The 22,509-nt window shown below is 46.2% G+C and overlaps 1 protein-coding gene across 5 annotated transcripts in view; it reads left to right on the top strand.

Annotated features, from left to right (window-relative positions):
- ZC3H18 (zinc finger CCCH-type containing 18) overlaps positions 1-22,509 on the top strand; it is a 71,115-nt gene that overhangs the window by 18,216 nt on the left and 30,390 nt on the right. For all 5 annotated transcript variants that reach the window (XM_075576406.1, XM_075576403.1, XM_075576402.1 and 2 more), the window contains exons 4-9: positions 914-1,062; positions 1,753-1,845; positions 4,256-4,413; positions 5,300-5,332; positions 8,111-8,225; positions 12,398-12,651. In XM_075576406.1, the coding sequence (XP_075432521.1) occupies positions 914-1,062; positions 1,753-1,845; positions 4,256-4,413; positions 5,300-5,332; positions 8,111-8,225; positions 12,398-12,651 (802 nt within the window). The remainder of the gene's footprint in view (positions 1-913; positions 1,063-1,752; positions 1,846-4,255; positions 4,414-5,299; positions 5,333-8,110; positions 8,226-12,397; positions 12,652-22,509) is intronic.

Below are 22,509 nucleotides of genomic sequence, written 5' to 3'. Positions count from 1 at the left end.
TAAATACTACTTTCTGCTGATTGCTGCTAGGTCCGAGGATGAATTCAGACACATTTCTTATACTAAACCATTCGTTTAAACAATACATGTATGAATCATCTTTGTAAATTTGCTGTTCCTACAGTATATCCACTTGCACATACTGTACTTACAAACTAAAATGTGACCTTTGTGCTATGTAGATGTTTTTGTATTTGCACATTTGTGATGTAATTACACTGTGGGATGGGGTAATATGTGGCTTGATGACTAATAATTGCTTACAAATGACATTCACAGGCTTCTACTGTACATATGTGACAAAGTGACAAACCTTCCACAGCAAAGCATATAGCAAATGGAAATATTACTGTACGCTCATTTGCATGTCTTAACAGGTCTGCAACCCTGCCTTTCACCATTATCACACAGCACTTCCACTGCGGCAAGGGGTTCTGGGAAATGACATGCAAATGACATGACATGCTGTGGAGGGGTTTTGTCACGTTTTGTATCAACCATAACTTAACTAAGTATGGTAAAACCTATCCTTGCTTCATTTTTGCATAGCCAGTATAACCAACCCCACACTGATGAGACCCATTAAGGTCGAAACGGCTGCCTGTGGGTGGGTTTGCTGGCTATGCATCTTAACGCTGGCTGTGCACAAAGCTGTGACCATGCAGCAAGCTTAAGCCTATAGGGAACCATGTTAATGGTTTTGTAGCAAAAGGTGGCACTGTGTGCTCATTTGCATGTCATTTCCCAGAATCCTGCCTTGTGTTTGGCTTCGAACCCATTCATCCCTTTTCCTGTCTTTCTGGGTAATACCCAGCGTGCATCTCTCCAATACTTCGAGTTGTCTGAAGCGAAATATATTAAATCATTTCCTCTTTTTTTTTTCCTCACATCCACAAATTTGTTTATTTTCTAGGTAACTGCACATGGGGAATGAGCTGCCGGTTTCTCCATCCGGGATTGAATGACAAAGGGAATTATTCATTGATAGCGAAGCAGGACCCTTTTCCCCCCAACGGCACTCCTGCTGTTGTGCCTCTTCCGCTGATGCCAGCAAACCCTTGGGTAAGAGGTCTTTGGCATTAAAGGGGAATGGAGAGGCTTGTGACCAGCATATTTGCTTTACGTTGTCATCGAGTGTAGCAGCGTAACGTTAAACTTCAGGCATTATGGTACCAATGTCACAAAAAATATACAATTTAACAGCTGCGACATTCACTACGAAGCTGACTTGAGCTGAGGCCATGCTAGGTGCGTGACGTCGGGCGCGCCTGCAGCAGAGGCGATTTGTGGCCTAGGGGGAGGCGTGCCCGTGATGTCACATGAGCGGTTCGCCTTCATTGGCTGAACCACACACATGACCCGGCCGTCGGGCATCAAAATTCCGAGATTTTTGTCTGCTCTGCAATCGTGCGCGCCTCAGAGGCACAGGCTTTTGTGCGCGTCGCGCTAAGCTTGGACACGGCCTTATAAGAAAGGTGTCACGTTGTCCATTTAGCAAATAGAAAGTCAATGAAACACCGCTTCAGTGGTTGATGGATCTGTAGCTCTTGCAGTATATTGTGGTTCTCTTCAGAACGGGGTATATTATATTAATATTATATATATTATATAGTATGTTAACTTCGGTGTCCTTTTTGTGATATTATACATTTCCTCCTCCTTCAAAGGGCATATAGGAGGCTGATATAACGCACGCAGAAAGATGTAGTATTTTTATAACATTGTAATGTTTTTTCTTTTCTTTTTCTTAAGGGAACTCCAGCCATCGAGGATCTTCTTCCTCCACCTCCAGCAGATCCTCCAACCGAGAGTGCTTGGGAAAGGGGCCTCAGGCATGCAAAAGAGGTAGGAGCAGGTTGGGGTATCTCGTTGCAGGGTGTATTGAAGAGGGCTCGCTATGCAGAGGCCTCAGGTGCACCTAAGCGGGGAAACAAGGATAGTGTGTGTATGTAATGGTATCACAATCCCGTCTTGTTGCCTTAATAGTAACTTGGGATATGCTACATTCTTAACACAGCCATGGATGTAGTTACCAGGGCCGGCTTGGCGGTGCTTGTGCACCGGGCCGGGGACCCCACCTGTGGAGCGGCGGTGGCAGAGGTGAGCCCACCCAAGTTGCAATCGCGGAAGCTGGGCCCGATTTTCTGTGGGGCCCAACTTCCGTGTCTGGACCCCACCCCAGCGTCACCGACTGCAACCACCGTAGGTGGGGAGCGGAAACGCCGTCAAAGACAGCCTCTGATTGAGCCACCTGTGCTGAAGCAAGGAGTGATTAAGTAAGCTATGCTGATGCCTGAATATCCTGCAACCCTGACCTGATGTGGGGGTGGGCTTAACGACTGGAGTTGAGCACCCCTGTTGTAGACTGCAGAATTCTCTTCTTAGTCTAGCTACCATCTGGTCTGGATCCCTCCAGTCATTCATTAGTCCAGCAAGATTACTGCAAATTCTCACTGTCTCAGTGTCGGGAATCCACTCCTGGCTTTGGCTGGAGCCCTTCCATCCGGAGCTTTGCAGGTTCCAGACAATCTATTCCCTGCTTCTGCAATCACCTGCCTCCTGTGCAGCTCTGGCCTGATTGGCCTCCTTTGCTATTTAGTGCCTGCCCCACCCTCAGAAAGTTGCTGGACATAGACTTTGCAATCCTAGTTGCAAGTAACTGTGTATGTCACAGACTCTCTGTTTGGCCTGCTGGGCTCCTTGTGCCTTGTATCCTGCGCCCTGTCCCCTGCTGCCTAGGGCTTCGTGCATAGTAGCCTCGGCGCTGCTTCCTTGTTCCTGGCAGACTTCGCCTTCGCCGCGCGGATGCGGCTACGCTGGTTTCCCCAGCGTTTCCTGTGGCGTGTCTGCACCTCTGCTTCCTCCAAGTGAAGTTCACTCCTGGCCTTTTCCTGACGCACTGCAGCACCTTCGCTGAAGCATCTCTGCTGCAGTGGCTTCTCTCAAGGTTCTAGCCTCCTGTGCTGAAGTACCTTCACCCAAGATTGCCTGTTGATGACCTCGGCTTGTTTCCTCGACCACCGCTCCTATGCCGCCTGCCTTGACCCCTGCCTGGATAACGTTAACCCTACTTTCTCCAAACCTGACCTGGCTAAGTCTGATTATGGAATCCGCACTCCGGACCTGACTCCGTGGCCTAAGGTCGGTGTTTATATATCCCCACCTCAGCCCTGCGGTCCGGTACCAGTTTGTGGCAAGCACGTACGTTACACTCAGACTCGGCTTCACATCCACCACTATTAAGTTTGCACTCATACTCTATTCAAGTTACGCTGTAAGTCAAAAAGAAACCAAAAGGAGTTACCAGATTTCAAATCCAAGGAAAGAAAGAGACTCCCTTTAAAACTGCGCTCAGCGCCCATAATACAATGTAATAATGTAAAACGTAACGGTAAATATCGTTACAGATATGAATTGACACTAAATAAACCCTTTTTTTTAAAAAAAAACCCTAGAAAAATAAAGTGTATTCAAGGTTACAAATTACCAAATTACATTTTATTTTTCTAGCGTTTTTTTAAGTATATTTACTGTTGATTGATATCTGTTAAAATATTTCACATTAAGTTTTACATTATTACAATGTATTATGGGCGCTGACTGAGCACCGTCTCTTTCTTTACCGAGTGAGTAGTGCTGATGTTTTGAAAGAGAAGTTTGGACGTTTTTACGGTCACTTAAAGGAGCTATCCATGCAATATCTGACTTGGTTTTTTTTTCTACAAATAAATCAGTTCTGTAGTATTGGATAATACTTATAAAATGTAGTATTTTAAAATTCAACTCTTAATGCCATTTTAATGAGCTTTAATACACTGAGCATCCTTTGATTTCTACAGCAGGCTTTAGCCCACCTCCCCAGCAGTGCAAGATTTTTGTAACACTTTCCTGTTTGTGATAATCTGTTGCCAATATTCCCAGCAGTTTGAGCTGCAAACTGTAACAGATAATGTTACCTTAGTAATATAAGAATACATTGTAGCTGATGAGTTACACTGACTGATGGGTTGATTTGAAACTAAAAGGCGGCCATTTAGTGAACCCTGTGAAGCAGGATTTTGCTGATTGATCACAGGAGAACCAAAGTGATCAGCAGCTTAGGTAATTAGTTTTCAATAAAGGTAATCGTAGGCTGCGTATATTAAAACAAACAGAAATTATTTAATTTTTTTAAGCTGCTTCAATTGCCTTTTTAATCATAAGCCGCCAGTGTCTCGGCCTCCGCAGGCTCCTAACGTTCTGCTTCCATCTTCAGGTGCTGAAAAAGGCAATAATACGAAAGGAGCAGGAACCCGACTTCGAGGAGAAGCGGTTTACAGTGACGATCGGCGAGGACGAGCGGGAATTAGACAAAGAGAACGAATTCTTCCGAGACTGGAACTATCGCATCACGAGAGACGTCCGCGAATCGGGGTAACTAGTCTGTCCGGCCAAACGTGTGATTGTAACAAAGTGCTCAGCTGTAGGTAACCAAGCTCTGCACTAATGATGCTGCTACAAGGAAAATCCATTTCTCCCCCAGTAATGTTCCTATGCAAGTTCCTATGCCCAATGCCACACAGGAGAAGTAGGGTATCTCCTTACTAATCCCGAGCTGCCGAACGGTGAGGTTTTCAAAGATATACATGCAGCTCTCTGCAAACTCAGCTCTGGAATGTGAACAGTTAGTGGACGGGTGGCACGTTTAATAGCTTTACACTTCACATACCCAGGGGCGGGCCGAGCCACCGGGAAACAGGGCAAATGCCCGGTGGGCCGGTGCCACATTGGCTATAAAACTTCCCTACAGTATATAAAGCTGTAAGGGAGGCATGGTGGCGGATAGGGGCCATGCGCTCTTCCCCACAACGATTAAACTGATTTTCCAGGGGAGAACACGGGGCCCATCTCTTCCTGCAGTGTCGCGTTGTCATGGCGAGCCGACGTCACAGGCTGACGCGTTGCCATGGCAATGGGACGGCACATGACGATGTGTTTCCATGACTACGTCGTGACGCCCACATTGTTGGAGGGCCCGTTAGACAGATATCGCGCGGGCTGATATCTGCACAGACCCCTCTACCAGCAAAAGGATTACATGTTGGCATTATATTTATGAACCTGGTTAGATTCCATTAACATTGATACCATTTTCTATAACATTTGAGTGGCCCAAAATCTTTACTCTTTTCAGTCTTTTGCATACGGAGCTACTTAAAGGCAAAACTTAATAAGATGCCATAATAACTTTATTTTACCTCTCGTGTAGATCTGTAGTGATCGGTTGTCTTGCTATATTTTAATTTTTAATCCTTTTTAGGGAAGTGGATTATCGAGAAACGCCTAACCACGGGTAAGTGACATTACAATGTTGTCTGTCATATGACACCTCCATGTCATACATCAATGTTTAGTTACATTTAAACATATTCCCCTCCTGTCAGCAATGCGTTATTTCCAGATTCCTGTTTAACCATTTTCGAACAGATTAGTTTTTGATGGGGTTTTTTTTAGTGCATTTTTTTGGCAATGTGTTGTAAGCCCTCGGGTGGGAAGGAGAGAGTAACATTTGTTACCAAATTACACCTGACTTCAAAGGAGGCACAAGAATATCAACAGATGTAATGACTGGTATAATGATATATTATGGATTGGAAGAAGCAATAATGAGTGAGTAGTTATCACAGTCAGCAGAGGTACTGATAATAACACTGCTCTTACAATAATAGTATTGTGACAATAGCTGGTTGCTTTTGGATTATAAGCAGACACCAAGTAATAAATCTGAGTAGTATTGTAAAAGGCTATATTCAGAGCTACCAGTCACCAAAATCTCCCCCTGCGTTTAGCCTGTTCTAGGCTACCTCCTCACATGGCTACTGAGATACACTGGTGGGTCAGTGACTATTCCGCACTCAGTTAATGGTACACTCTGAATATCCACGGAGCCACAGCAATCTTTAACTCGCTGCAGCAACTACTGCTGAATAGAGCCAGATCTGCCAGTAGCCAGATATTTCATGGCCGTTATCGTTGGTCTATCTCAGACTGATTTAGGTGACTGGTAGCTGTTTGCTTTACTACTCGGACTTATTACTTTGTATCTGCTTATACTTCAGAAGCAACCGACTGTTGTCCACTGATATTAAAGCTGCAGACCAAGCAATATTCTACATGTGTGTTTTTTTAAAGAAATCAGTTCTGTACTGTGAGATAATACATGTAGCATTTTTTTTTTATAAACAACTCGGAATTACTTTTGAATGTATTCTAATGTAACAAGCCTTTTTTGTTTCTATAGCAACCATTTACAAAGTCACATCCCCTTCCTCTTCTGAAACAGGCTATGGCACACCCCTTTTTGATCCCTGCCCCCTCTCTAGCAGTGCACCAATTATATCTAGTGACTGCCTGGTTACATGACCTTCCCCACAGAACTTTGTCATATTAATAAGCAAATGCATTCCACTGACTGCAGAATACTCCTCTGCAGTCGTTTAGTGAATCCCCCGAGCCGAATCTTCACCGAACGATCACAGGAGAACTGATCGATCGGTAACTTGGCTAATTATCATTGTGTGGATTGTATTGATGCACATATCAAAGGGAATTGTTTCTTTTAAAAGACAGCTTGGACTGCTGCTTTAATATTATTGTAAGAGCAGTGTTATTATGCGCACGTTTGCTGACTCTGATAACTACTCGCTCATTATTGCTTCTACTTCCAAGACACAATAGATAATTATCCCAGTCATTACATCTCTTGAACCAGTTGTGTTCTGTATACCCGGGTCTCTGCATACTGTTCCTCTGATTTTTATAAACTGTATTAAATCATGTCAATTTAGTTAAGCATCATTGATTTTATTCTGATTAAAAGAAATGTGATTTTTATGTTCACCCATTATCCTCTGTTACACTAACTATACTAAGTAACCCCCTAACTGGGTTGTCTGTAACTGGGACTGCACCTATACTAACAGATTTTGTGACTAAAGTGCATTCAATAATTAATCTATTTCGGAGGTAGTCTGACTACCAATTTTTATTGAATTGGAAGTGAACGCAAACCAACACTGGTTTTATTTGTAAAATCTGATGCTCCGTTCAGGAGATATGTTATTTTTAATAGTGTGTTCCCCTCTAGCCGACGATAACTTCTGAAGCTAGAGCTTTTAACACTAACAAACAATTACATTTTTGTTAGAGGAAATCCAAGCCAGCAATTTGTTTATTAAAATTGTATTTATTTTTTACCATTGGATTGAAGCTGGGGGTCTCTCCAGAGCTGAACCCCCATTAATTTTAGCTCCGGGACCCCCTGCTTCCGGAGATACCTCTTTAGTAGGTGCCGATATCCGCTCGGCTAGATCACGCGATGGCCGCTATTCAAATCTCCCGCTGACCAATAGGGAAGCTGTGAAACGATTGGCGTTCATTGTTAGCCACTCGGCAGTGTTACTTGCTGACAGTAGGTCTTACTATGGGTTGTCTACCAGCGTGTCGTGTTTGAAGCCTTTACAGATGCGCCGTATAACTGCGTTACCCATAAGTTACTTATGTGACTGACGTGATCTTGGGTGACATCCCCATGACATTTAGATACATTTATAGTAGTAATGTGATTTGAGCGCTGGGGTTAGTTATAATGGTGTGCCTGTGTGCCCGTGTGCCCGTGTGTGTAAACGTCAGAGGTTTATAGAAGAAAAAGTTAACTTTTTATTTTTATACTGCACTTTTTCTCAGTCAATGAAGGTTACTCATTAAGCTGTAACAGCGATAGTGCAGATCGATGCTTCTATCGTGTGGAACCTCACACCTAACTTCACTGGAAGTTTCCGTCTGAAAGTACCCCCTCCCCACCCACTAATTTGGTTGTCGAAATGTGTATAGAAGTGACCGCGGGCCCATATTATGGGATGTATCAAATTCTGCGTCTTTCCTTTTGTAAAATGTTTGCTTCTTTTTACGTTCGGTGACCATTAAACGCAAACGTCTGGGCGTAGCGTCAGCTAGATACAAAATGAACCAGCTTCTTACACTTGGTGCTATCGGGAGGCAAAAAAGGGGGGACACAGCCAGACTTGCCTTTCTTTACATTGATACATACTGTACATGCTTCTTTGTTTAGGATCGAACCCTACGCAGATCCTTATTTTGATACAGAAATGGAGCGTTTATGGCGAGGGGGCCAGTACGAAAATTTCCGTGTGCAGTACACGGAGGCAGAGCCGTATCGCTACCGGGTGAGTTTCATTTTGTGACCTGTCCGAGACGTGTGGTATTTTAATTTAATGAAAGGGGTACTCTTTTGGAGAGAACCGGATTAGTGAGAGGTAAATAATAAAATACTCCTGTGCAGTGTCTGTGGCCCTATAGCACTTTGCACTATTCTGTTTCAAAAGTGTGACCCGCTCGAGGAATTCGGTTGACGCCCACAAGCCTGGATAGGGAAAAAAATAATTATACCTATGTCTGCACTACCTTAATTACCATGTCGCTGCCAAAGCTTTTAACAGTTTCCCTGTAAGCAAAAGGATTGCAAAAATTGTCAATCTCTGTATCCCTGCTGGGCAGTATACAGGAGAACGGATTGATCGGCAACTTAGCTAATTACTCATCATTGTGAGGATTCTATTGATGTACATAATAAAGGGTAAAAAGAAATGGCAGCTTGGACTGCTGCTTTAAAAGGTCCCATAACTAATGAAGCATCGTAGTTCATGACACGGTGTAATATGTCATGTGTTGTTGTTCATCTGAGGTTGTATTTACCTAATTTTAAGACCTGCCAAGGAACAGATTGTTATGTCCTGATATGTAAAACCATAGAATTCAAAGAGGGTGTACTTTCTGTTTCACACAAGTGTGTGTGTAATATATATATAAAAATTGTGCTTAAAAGCTGTGTGAACGGCGAAGCATTTGCTTATATGGGCTCCATGTGAATGGATATTCCAGGCAAAAGGTGACACATTGTGTGCTCATTTTCATGTCATTTCCCAGAATCCCTTGTTGCAGTGGGAGCACTGTATGCTAGGTGATAATGGTGAAAGGCAGGGTTGCAGACCTGTCTAAGACATATGAATGTGCTCACAAGTGATATTCTTTATTGGCTGTATGCTAACGGTGGAGGTTTTTTGTTGCCTTTTCACCCACCATAACTTAAAAAAAAAAATATATATATATATATATATATATATATATATATATATATATATTCAATGTTCTATTCAATACAATCTGTACACTGACAAGTGATTAGCTAAGTTGCCTATCGATCGGCAAAGATTCGGCTCGGGGGTTCACCAAATACCTGTCAGTGCAGCAGAAGTGGACCCAAGATGCAAAGTTCTGTGGGGAAGATCATGTGACCAGGCAGTCACTAGACACAATTGGTGCACTGCTAGAGAGAGGGCAGGGCTCAAAAAGGGGTGTGCCAGAGCTTGTTTCAGAAGAGGAAGGGGATGTGACTTTGTAAATGGTTGCTAATATGGCCACTGCCAGCAAAAGGCAGAATCTACTTCAATTTAAAATACAAAACGGAATGGGGCTGTCCACGAACGAATAGGCACTAAATATCAGTCATGGACATGTGGTTGTAGGAACCTCTCGCCACCGGCTGCTTCACCGCCAAAGTAAGTCCCTAACCTTACCCCAATCTTAATCCTAATAGTAACACTACCCCCTACCCTAGAAACCTTAACCCCTTGCCCTAAAACTCCCTTCCCTAACCGTTAAATGAACCCTTAAATCAACTTACCTTGGCGCTGCGGTGGAGGGTCCTTCTGCGTCCGATCGGCAGCGGAGCCTTGGGTGCAGTGAGATGGCCTCCACCGAATGTCTTATCCCGCTAAATAGAACAGAGACACGAAAGAAAATGTACAAATGTTTGTGAGAAATGCTGGGGATTTTGAAGCAGGATGTCTGTTCAGAAAACATTACACCTGAAAGTCCAAAAATTATATTTAGAAAAAACAAGTATTGAAAGAATGTAAGAAAGCGTCGGAATCCAGACTCGTATGGTTACCAGAAGAACCGCTACGATGCTCTGGTTGTTCCCGGCCCAGATGTGGGGCGTGCACATTTTTAAACAAATCGGACAATCAGAAAATGGTTTAAAAAGTAATGGGGGAAAGACGCCTCGAGGGCGATATCTCAATTGCAATACCCCCTTTGTGGTATATGTGCTTGGATGTGCGTGTGAGGAGCAGTGTGTTGGAAGGGCAGAGGTCCCTAAAAGTGAGCACAAACGAAACCTAGAAAGGGGAATCTTAGCACATTTTTCCTGGCCTTTTATTTTTTTGAGGGCCTCCCAAATAATTCTTAAGGATGTAAATATCCAAAGTGTACAAGTAGTTCTGCTAGATCAGGGGGGGGGCAACTCCAGTCCTCACAGGGCACCAACAGGTCAGGTTTTCTGGATATCCCTGCTTCAGCAGAGGTGGTTCAATCAGTGGCTTATTTGAAGACTGAGCCACTGTTTGAGCCACCTGTGCTGAAGCAGGGGTATCCTTAACCTGACCTGTTGGTGGCCTTTGAGGGCTGTAGTTGGCCAGCCCTGTGATTGATAAATATTGTAGTGATGTGGTTAATAAACTTCATCGCAGGGAGACCCTTTTGGATCCACTGCTTACAGAACCCAATGCATTAAAGAGAATATCGTTTTTAGGTGTTCTACTTATTGTAATGTTTATTCCTCCTCTCCCTATATCGGGGTTATTAATCAAATTATCTAATCAAATTACATGGTTTATAAATGCCAATCCCTTTTTCTTTTTTATATTTACTTTTGATATTATTCACTAAGGATTTTTTGTAGTGCAGTACTATCCTACTTATACAGCTAACATCTTTTTCCGCTGATATAGTTAGCATTGCTCCTTTATCATCATGTCTGAGTCCTATGATATAACTTGGCAATGTTGTTATAAAAGAGCAGAGTAAGTTTAAGGGCCAATAGGAACTATAAAAGTGCTCCAGGGAGGTCTTTCAAACACCCCTGATGAAGCAGAGGTAATCTTTACGGAACATGCATCGGGTTGGCCTGTTTGGACTTCCGTAGAGCCTCTTGTCATGTCTCCAGGGCCAATTTATCCAATAGGCGCAGCGCCTAGGGCCTACAAGCTTTTCAAGGGCCCACGAAAAAGTTTAAGACCTGGGGGGAAAAAAAAATGTATTGACCCGAAAATATGAAAAGGAAATTGCAGAATCAAAATGAATACCTTTTTAATGTCTTTACAAAACTTAACATGTCGCAACTCTCAAACTTCTAAATCAAAAATAATAACTTTTTAGTCAAATGTTTATACACCAAACAAAATTAGAGGTAAATAACAAAATGTACTAGTTCACGCGACAGCAACTGCGTGTGCGCGTCTGCCCGACATGGTGTGGGGCGGGGCCTATGAATACAAGAGTGCCTAGGGCCTACTAAGATCTTTAAACGGCCCTAAACGTCACGCATGCCTTCTGCTGCTCTGCGCCTGGAGGAGAGAGACCGAAGGAACGACGGGACCACATTGGGCTCAGAGTGCTGCTAATCCGGGGCCACGGGCTTTTTATATATCCGTGGATTTTGATAATTTGCTTGTGAATGCATAAAACGCTTGTTTGTCTTTTCATCTGTCTCAATCAAATATTTGCTTTTGCGATTTTCTCTTCTTCGTGGGCCTCTGACTTTGGGGAATGGTTAATCTAGCTGTCATGTTCGTGTAGTTAGTTGGGTCATGGGCAAGCCCCCCAGGACATTCACTTTCACTTGTGAAAAAATTGTATTATTATTAAACTGTATTATGCTTGAATCGTTCTTTACCAGGGGTTTTAGATCTTTAATTCTAGTAAATGTATAAAGGGCCGAAGGCTTTGATTAAAGGACTTCCAAATGATTTAAAGCAGCACTGCAGCTTGCATTGCTTATTATATATAGAGCTATCTATCTATATCTATTTCTGAAGCAGGGGGCCTCCTGAGTGGAACCCCATTAATTTCGGCTTCAGGGACCCCCTGCTTCTAGAGATCTATACCTCCATAGCAGTGCCAGTATCTCTTCAGCGAAGGAACTTGTGTGCCTAATAAAATGTCGACGTTTAAATGTCCCGCGTTATACAGGCCAATAAGAAGCCGTTACGTAATCCTTCACGGTTTTCTATTGGTCCACGTGACCGGGGCCTTTAAACTCAATTGAGATACCTGCACCCTCTATGGGAGGTAAGTATCTCTCGAAGCAGGGGGTCCCTGGAACTGTAGCTGAATTTAATGGGGTTCAGCTCCATAGAAACCCTGGTTCAATCATATAACATAAAGCGAGCAATACAACCTGTTGTGCTGCTTTAACGCTTCCAGGGGGGCCTGCAAACCTTTGTTACTGAATTGTCACCTGATACTTGATCGATGTGCCTCATCTCTCTCGCTAAAGGAACGAGAGCGTGAGAGAGAGAGAGATCGAGACAGACAGCGAGAGAGAGAACGGGAGCGCGAAAGGGACCGAGACAGGGAGCGACGTCAGCGGGAGAGAGAGCGTGAGAGAGACCGCGAGCGGGACAAGGAGCGCCAGCGTCAGCGGAAAGAAGAATGGGAAAAAGAGCGGGCCAAAAGAGATGAAAAAGACCGTCAGAAAGACAGAGAGAAGGATAAGGAGAAGACCAAGACGAGGTCTCCCCTACTGCCAAGGTCAGTGATGTGTCATTTCTGTGAACCGTCCAATACAGGGGCGGCCAACTCCAGTCGTCAAGGACCACCAACTGGTCAGGTATGAAGGATATCCCTGCTTCAGCACTGGCGACTCAATCGCCACGGATTGTCACCTGTGCTTAAACAGGGTTAAACTTAAAAGCTGACCTGTTGGTCACATGAATTGGAAATGCAACAGAGGCTTCTATGTTTTAAGGTGGTTTATGACTTGAAAAGAGCAGTTCCTCACCCCTTGTTTTTTACATGTTGGGAACTGGGGGTCCCCCTGTACTAAATGTCACTTTTTTTTTCACCCCTGAGATACTGAACAGTGATGTTACCGGTTTAAATCTCCCTCAGGAACCAAAATGGCTCGCAAACTTTGGGCCAATAGGATGCTGCAACATCATCAGTTGTGGCTTTCTATTGGATGGTCATTTAAATTCCCATTAAAAACCAGGAAGTAATAGGGGTAACTTAATCACTAGGAAGTATCTCAGGACATTGGGCGGCCCTTTCAGGTGAAAATAGTGCGGTTCATCTGTGGAGGATCCCCTTTCTAATCCTGTAAAAAAAACACAAATACAGTATATCTTATACTATATTAGTGAAAGCACTGTATGTTTGCCTGCCTGCCTGCATGCATGCCTGCCTGCTGGATGTCCGGTGTCCCTAGGGGAAATCTCATTGGTCCCTTGGGCCGCCCCCGCACACCTCTCATTGGCCTGAGGCGGAGTGACGGCCCAAAGGACACACAGGGACAAAAACACACACACAGGGATATACACACACACACACACACACGGACACACACGGACACACACACACACACACACACACACACACACACACACGGACACACACACACGGACACACGGACACGGACACACGGACACACACACACAGTAGGGGGGGGGGGTGTACATTAGCAGCATGTATAACCCCCCCCCCCCCCCCCCCGGCGCCGCTACAGTCAGCGGAGGAGCGAGTGCCCGGGACACAGCGGGGGAGCGGCCACAACAAGCTGCCTCCCGCCTCAGTTCCACGTGGGAGCGGCCGGACGGGTGAGTGAGCGGCCTTCACCTCCCCTCACCCCCCTTCAAATCACCTCCCCTCCACCCCCCCCCCCCGGCGCCGCTACAGTCAGCGGAGCGAGCGAGCCCCCGGGACACAGCGGGGGACCGGCCACAACAAGCTGCCTCCCGCCTCAGATCCACGTGGGACCTGCCGGACGGCTGAGGGAGCGGCCGGACGGGTGAGGGAGCTGCCGAACGGGTGAGTGAGCGGCCGGACGGGTGAGGGAGCGGCCTTCACCTCCCCACACCCCCCTTCACCTCCCCTCACCCCCCCTCACCCCCCCTCACCCCCCTTCACCTCCCCTCACCTCCCCTCACCCCCCTTCACCTCCCCTCACCCCCCTTCATCTCACCTCCCCTCACTCCACTTCCCTTCCACCTCCCTCCACCCCCCCTTCACCTCCCCTCCACCCCCCCTTCACCTCCCCTCCACCCCCCTTCACCTCCCCTCCACCCCCCTTCACCTCCCCTCCACCCCCCCTTCACCTCCCCTCCACCCCCCCTCCACCTCCCCTCCACCTCCCTCCACCTCCCTTCACCTCCCCTTCACCCCCCCCCACCTCCCCTTCACCCCCCCCACCTCCCCTTCACTCCCCTTCACCCCCCCCACCTCCCCTTCACCCCCCTTCACCTCCCCTTCACCCCCCCCCACCTCCCCTTCACCCCCCCCGACCTCCCCTTCACCCCCCCCACCTCCCCTTCACCCCCCTTCACCTCCCCTTCACCCCCCCCCCCCCCACCTCCCCTCCACCCCCCCCCTTCACCTCCCCTCCACCCCCCCCTTCACCTCCCCTTCACCCCCCCCTCACCTCCCCTCCACCCCCCCCTTCACCTCCCCTTCACCCCCCCCTTCACCTCCCCTCCACCCCCCTTCACCTCCCCTCCACCCCCCTTCACCTCCCCTCCACCCCCCTTCACCTCCCCTCCACCCCCCCCTTCACCTCCCCTCCACCCCCCCCCTTCACCTCCCCTCCACCCCCCCCCCCCTTCACCTCCCCTCCACCCCCCCTTCACCTCCCCTCCACCCCCACCTTCACCCCCCCTTCACCTCCCCTCCACCCCCACCTTCACCCCCCCTTCACCTTCCCTTCACTCCCCCCTTACAACCTCTCACCACCTCCACCCACCTCCCCCACCCCCCTTCCCAACTCCCCACCACCTCCCCCCCCTTCCCACCACCTCCCCACCACCTCCCCCCCCTTCCCACCACCTCCCCCCACCCCCCCCCCCTTCCCACCACCTCCCCCCCCTTCCCACCACCTCCCCCGCACCCCCCCCCTTCCCACCACCTCCCCCGCACCCCCCCCCCCCTTTCCCACCACCTCCCCACCACCTCCCCCCCACCTCCCCTTCCCCCCCACCTCCCCTTCCCCCCCACCCCCCTCCTTCCCACCACCTCCCCCCCCACCCCCCCCCCTTCCCTGAGGCGGAGTCACGGGCCAAAGGACACACAGGGACACAGACACACACACACACGTAGACACACACACACACACACACACAGACGTAGACACACACACACACGTATACACACACACACACGTATACACAAACACACACACGTAGACACAAACACACACACGTAGACACACACATAGACACACACGTACACACGTACACACACACGCACGTAGACACACACGCACGTACACATAGACACACACACATGTACACGTAGACACGCACACACACATGTACACGTACACACACACACACACGTACACGTACACACACACACACACACACATGTACACGTAGACACGTACACACACACACATGTACACGTATACTCACACACATGTACACGTACACACACACATGGAGACATACACACACACACATGGAGACATACAAACACATACGTGGAGACATACACACACACACATGTACACATACACACACACACGTATACACTCACACACGTATACACACAGGTATACATACACATAATGTATACACACACACACATGTATACACACACACACACATGTATACACACACACGTGTATACACACACGTGTATACACACACATGTGTATACACACACACACATGTGTATACACACACACACATGTGTATACACACACACACGTGTATACACACACACACGTGTATACACACACACACGTGTATACACACACACGTGTATACACACACACGTGTATACACACACACACACACGTGTATACACACACACACACGTGTACACACACACACACATGTGTACACACACACACACATGTGTACACACACACACACATGTGTACACACACACACGTGTGTACACACACACACGTGTGTACACACACACACACGTGTGTACACACACACACGTGTGTACACACACACACGTGTGTACACACACACACACGTGTGTACACACACACACACGTGTGTACACACACACACACGTGTGTACACACACACACACACGTGTGTACACACACACACACGTGTACACACACACGTGTACACACACACACGTGTACATACGTGTACACACACACACGTGTACACACACACACGTGTACACACACACACGTGTACACACACACACGTGTACACACACACACGTATATACACACACATGTATATACACACACATGTATACACACACACACGTATACACACACACACACGTATACACACACACACGCACACACACACACACACACACACACACACTTATACACACACACACATACAATGTATACACACAAACATGTATACACACACACAAACATGTATACACGTGTATACACACATGTGTATACACACACACGTATACATACACACAATGTATACACACACACACGTGTATACACACACGTGTATACACACACACACACATGTGTATACACACACACGTGTATACACACACACACGTGTATACACACACACACGTGTATACACACACACACGTGTATACACACACGTGTATACACACACACACACGTGTATACACACACACACGTGTATACACACACACGTGTATACACATACACACACACGTGTATACACACACACACCCCAGCACCACCACATCAGCACACCGGTATCCCATGCCCCCCCAGCACACTGGCATTCTCGGCTCCCCACCATTCCCAGCCCCCATCAACACCATCAGCACCCACACATCGCCACCTTTGCACCTCCCCCATCGGCACACCCACATCCGCACCCCCACATCAGCACCAAACCCTCCCAAATCAGCACACCAATACAATCACCATCAGTACAGCCACAGCAGCACTACCACCGCACATGGGCCGCGTGGACCACTCCCCACCCAAATGCCACCCCCACACCACAAACATCCCGGGCAACGCCGGGGCTCTCAGCTAGTATATATTTAAATGGATGTTAGTTAGGATGAATTGCTCCTTTTTAGAGAGGCTTTCTGTTTTAATAAAAGATGACTGTTGTACTCAGAAGTATCAAATACATCATACCTCAAATATGTCATTATACAACAGTTGGAAAAATATTGTACAATGATAAATTATACTCTGGGCACGTTTTCCAATGCTTCAATGTGTTAAATTCACTTACAACTGTCCTAGTGACGTCTCATAGCATATCTTGTGTTTTTAATGCACAGTTTTATACCAATGAGAGGAACAAGGCTCTAAAAAGAATATCCAATATTCAGTAACAAAACTGGATACCTAAATCCATCCTCTAAATCAGGGCTGCGTAATCTTTCCCTGCTGTGCCCCCCTGCCTGCTTCCCTCCCTGCTCGCGCCCCCCACTTCCCTCCCTTACCTTGTCTCCGGCTCTCGGCGTCAAATGGCGCCGCGGTGTCACGTGACATTTGACGCCGCTTTGCCATGGCGACGCGTCGCCGAAGACAAGGTAAGGCATGTATTATACTAAGCGGGAGCGCGCGCATGGCAATGAAAAATACCAGTCTTCCTACGACAGTGTATCCACTGCCGACGCGCATACAAAGAAATGTGTATTTTCGAGCGGCTACCATGCCACGTGACACACTGAGCCAATCACAGTGAGGCCTACCGTTGTGATGTCATGGCCACGCCTCCTAGACGCGCACATCATCCTTTGGCCTATAGGCACAAAACGCACGCGCAACATGCAACGTCGTGCATGCCTGCGCTTAGTATAATACATGCCTAAGTGAAGTTGCAGAGGGCTCCGCAATCCCCCGGCATTCATTGAAATGCCTTGGGGAAGAGCGCGGGGCCTCTGTAACCGCCGCGCCCACACTGAATAATCTCGCGCACCCTGCTCTAAATCCTTCAGCTCTTCAATGTTTACTCACAGAGGAAGCTAACAGGAGATCTTGTCCCTCAAGGGGTTTGGAAGGGGTAATACAGAATTTTTTTGAAGACCGCTGAAAGTATGTGGACATAAAAGTATTACTCTTTATGCCTAATCAAATTGCTACTGTAACAGAAAGATAACGGCAACATTTGTACCGAACCGGCAACCGCTATAAGCCCCAGCCTCGGGGCACCACCGTGGCTAGTAATCTGTTTGTTGGATGGACTGGATGTCTAAACAAATAACCTCTCTTTAGAAAACAGTGACCCTTTTATTCACACCTGGATATTGGCTAGTTATGTTGGCAAATACCGTGCCAATATCCAGGACCGAATGCGGGATCTGCAAAGCAAACTGTGATCAAACAAAAATGATCTCACTGCGCTGATTATTGTGTCGTGGTTTCACAAACAAAGCATTTTGTCTGTATGTATTCAGCGGATGTGTTATCCGTTAAACCGGGAGGGCTCGATTCCAGTCCTCAAGGCGTACACACCCCCAACAGGTCAGGTTTTCAGGATATCCCTGCTTCAGCACAGGTGGCTGTCAGTCTTCGACTGAGCCACTGATTGAGCCACCTGTGCTGAAGCAGGGATACCCTGAAAACCTGACCTGTTGGTGGCCCTTGAGGACTGGAGTGATAGAGTAATTTAGTTGAGATAGAAGAATGAAGAGAATCAACACCAATGTGAGGCTAGTAATTTAAAGGAGCAGTTCCGCCTGGTCTGTTTTGTCTTTTGCCAAATTAATTTAATCCCCGGGGACCCCCTGCTTCACGAGATTCAGAGAAAGGTGTCATAAGTACGGCCCCCTCCAGGGGAAACAAAATGGAGGTTTGAATCTCCCGCGTTGTAGGTGCTACTTCCCTGGTAAGTATCTTGGGAATGGGGGGTTCCCCACGGCTGAACTGCATTTATTTCAGCTCTACACTGGTGTGTGTGTGTGTGTGTGTGTGTGTGTGTGTGTGTGTGTGTGTGTGTGTGTGTGTGTCTCATTATCTTTCAATTGGAGCATTTCCATGTGTTGATGTGGTTTAATTAAAGATACTGGTTTTCAGTGCTCATTTCTATTTATTTTGGGGTGTAAATGCCGTGTTTAGGTTTTGGGGTGTAAATGCCGCGTTTACTTTTGGGGTTCTTCACGTTTTGAATTTGGTATTTAGCGATGTACTGATTTTAGTTTCCATAGGCCCCTTATTTAGTATATGTCCTGCCTGTGACTGCTACAAGAGGTGAAACGCAAAAAGAAATTGCATCATTTCCGGGGTTTTATCGGTTTTAACTGAAAGCGCATAATAAGTCGGTGGTGTTTTTCCGTTTAAACCTAAAACGGGAATCCCAGTCCTTGATTAAATACAAAAAACCTCACTCCTTCCTTTTCCCTTCTCTTGTTATGTGGAGGGTATCATGTTACTGGAATGTGATTACAAGGATTGAGGAGAGCCAGCAAACTTTCCCCGGGTTGGACAGTAAGCGGAGGCAGGCCTGTACTTTCCTTTGTGCAGCCTGGCTATTGTGCACTTTGCTGCTGGAAGGTAAAAAAAACTTCCCCTTTATCCTGCCCTCCTGCAATGTTAAAACTTTCCGGTTTCGGAGGGCTGCTTGGTGCCTCGCTCTTCCTGGTCTCGTGACGACGGCCCTGATTATAATTTCCTGAAAGTAATGAGCTTTCACTTTGTATTTCCTTTTGTTACATAGTAGATGAGGTTGAAAAAAGACATCCATCCATCAAGTTCAACCTGTGCTAAATTCAGACGGCAGATACTTTGTCCTATATCCCTGCTTACAGTATATTGATCCAGAGGAAGGCAAACAAGCTAGTTTTGTGCGGTGAGCATGGTCACAGCGATGTAGTGAGTGTGGACACGGTGCAGACCAGTACAAGCTGGGCACTGCTTGGGGGTCCTCAAATTGTACTGTACCGGCCAAATCGGTACAAATAATAATAACTTTATTTGAAATAGCGCTTTTCTCCCAATGGGACTCAAAGCGCGTCACGATTACAGTATACCGCGCGGCACGCAGGATGTAGACGCAGCCCCTGCCTCATAGTTTACAATCCTATATTTTTTGGTGCCTGAGGCACAGGGAGATACTCTAGTGACCTTCCCAAGGTCACAAGGAGCTGACACCGGGAATGGAAGCACTACAGTGGAAGGCATTAATGCTTCCATCATTACATTATACATCACACTGTGATCAGCTTCTTTTTATTTATTTTTTTAAACATTTTTATTTAACATTTTCGGAGAATGGGTATAGAAGAAAAGCGGGATCAAGGGGTCCACCAAATACATACATATTTCAGGTTAGTTACAGAATAAAGAAATAGGGGGAGAGGGATACTGTACCAGTTGCAAAGCAAACACATACACGTACACCCTATGGTGGAAACCAGGCCCGGTAGGGGGTGTAAGCACAGGTATACACTGGTGCATGCTGACACACTTTGTTCATTGGGATCTGAAAGCACAGTTGTCTAGCTATGCATCCATAGTTTGTACAGGCAGTCCTCGTTTTACAACGCTTCGCTTTACAACGAATGGCTTATCCAACGCTATGCAATGCATACCTATATTCATTTTTACAACGCCAAAATGGCTTATCCAACGCTCTTACGACGCTTTGCAACGTTGTGTATGTGTGTATATATATATACACATTCACATAAACAACGTTGCAAAGCATCGTAAGAGCGTATATATATATATATATAATATTATACTATATAATATTATATTATATAATATATTATTTATTATGTTATATTATATATATATATATATATATATATATATATAATATATATATATAATACAGTATATACACTATATAATTTATGTGTGTGCTGCATATCTTATTGCCTGCATAAAATATTTGGTGTATTTTAGTGTTAAAAATGCCTTCAGGAACGGAACTTTTCATTTAAACAGTGTTCCTATGGGAAAATGTGTTTCGCTTTACAACGTTTCGCTTTACAACGCCATTTTGAGTAACGCATTGTGTCGGATAACCGAGGACTGCCTGTATTGTGATGCGTTCGGAGAGGGATTGGGAAGGGGACACAGAGGAATAAAACAGCTGTGACTGTATATACCTTATTTGGCAGATTTTGTTTTGGAGGGACAGGGGGGCGGGGTGGCACTCGCTGATATCTGGGGAGGACTGGTGTCCCAACTAATGTCACATTACTTAGTCCAAAGTTCTGTTCACACTAGGGGCCTGCGCTGAAGATGCCCCGTGGGCTATACTAGGGCAAGGTCTATCCATTTGCGTATCTCGGAAGAATGTAACCCAGGGGTTCAGGTGGGTAAAGCTTCTTTTTCTTAAAACAAATTCCCTTTTCCAACACTTATTTGTGGGTGGAAAAGATGGACCTACTAACCACACAGACACACACAGACACACACTAGTGTGTCCTCACCATGTCCAGAAGCTAAACTTGGAATTCATTCTTTTCACAACGATGTAATTAAACGACCACATTCGGTGAGTTCAGTTCCTTTGGGTGTTTCCTTGGTAGATTTTAACAGCTGATGATGGATGTAAGGTAATTTCCACATTTCAAGCCAACTTCATTTCAGGCGGAATTTCTTGCTTTCATTCCTTCCCTAAGGAAGTTTACAAAGCCCTGAGCTATTCAAATAGCATTTCTATTAATAGGTTACAGTAGTTAAAAATAGACTTCTGGATAGTTACTAAATATAACTCCTACTCAATCCGTGGGCAGAGATTGTTTGTCTTCGTTTATACATTTATTGGCTCATGCAACACCTTGAATCCTCCTGAAATAACAAGATATTGTCTGCAAAATAACCCCTGTGGGGATATGCGATGGCACCGTTTATAATCTGGCCCTGGCATTTAAAGTTGAACACTTCTCGTTACAATAAAACATATATTTTTTTCTCTTAGAAAGATGAAGTAAATAATTCAAAGATGGTGGTACTCAGACTTTCTTCTTTTTTTTTTTTTGTTAAGAGCCCTATAATTATATTGTGAAATTGTGCGGAACCCCCTATCCCTCTCTAATAGCGCGTCTGAGATCAGATGCATTGTAAGGAACCCCAACCCTCTCTAATAGCGCGTCTGAGATCAGATGCATTGTAAGGAACCCCACCCCTCTCTAATAGCGTGTCTGAGATCAGATGCATAGTAAGGAACCCCAACCCTCTCTAATAGCGCGTCTGAGATCAGATGCATAGTAAGGAACCCCAACCCTCTCTAATAGCGCGTCTGAGATCAGATGCATAGTAAGGAACCCCAACCCTCTCTAATAGCGCGTCTGAGATCAGATGCATAGTAAGGCTTTGTCCATAGTAGGAGGCGCTAGCTTCCACGCTCCTCCCCGGCGTCACGCTTGCAATACAAACTTGTTTCTATTGCGAAGCGCCGCTCTCCCTGTAGCATTTGTGCACTCGCACTATGCATTACTACCTTGTCGTCCTAGTGTTTGTTTCGGCGCGGGCTACGTAGTTCGTGCCGTAGCCTGCACTAT

This window comes from Ascaphus truei, chromosome 19 (genome assembly GCF_040206685.1).
Source record: "Ascaphus truei isolate aAscTru1 chromosome 19, aAscTru1.hap1, whole genome shotgun sequence".
Lineage (NCBI taxonomy): Eukaryota > Metazoa > Chordata > Amphibia > Anura > Ascaphidae > Ascaphus > Ascaphus truei.
The sequence above is the reverse complement of the archived record's forward strand: the minus strand, read 5'-3'. Positions and strand labels throughout refer to the sequence as shown.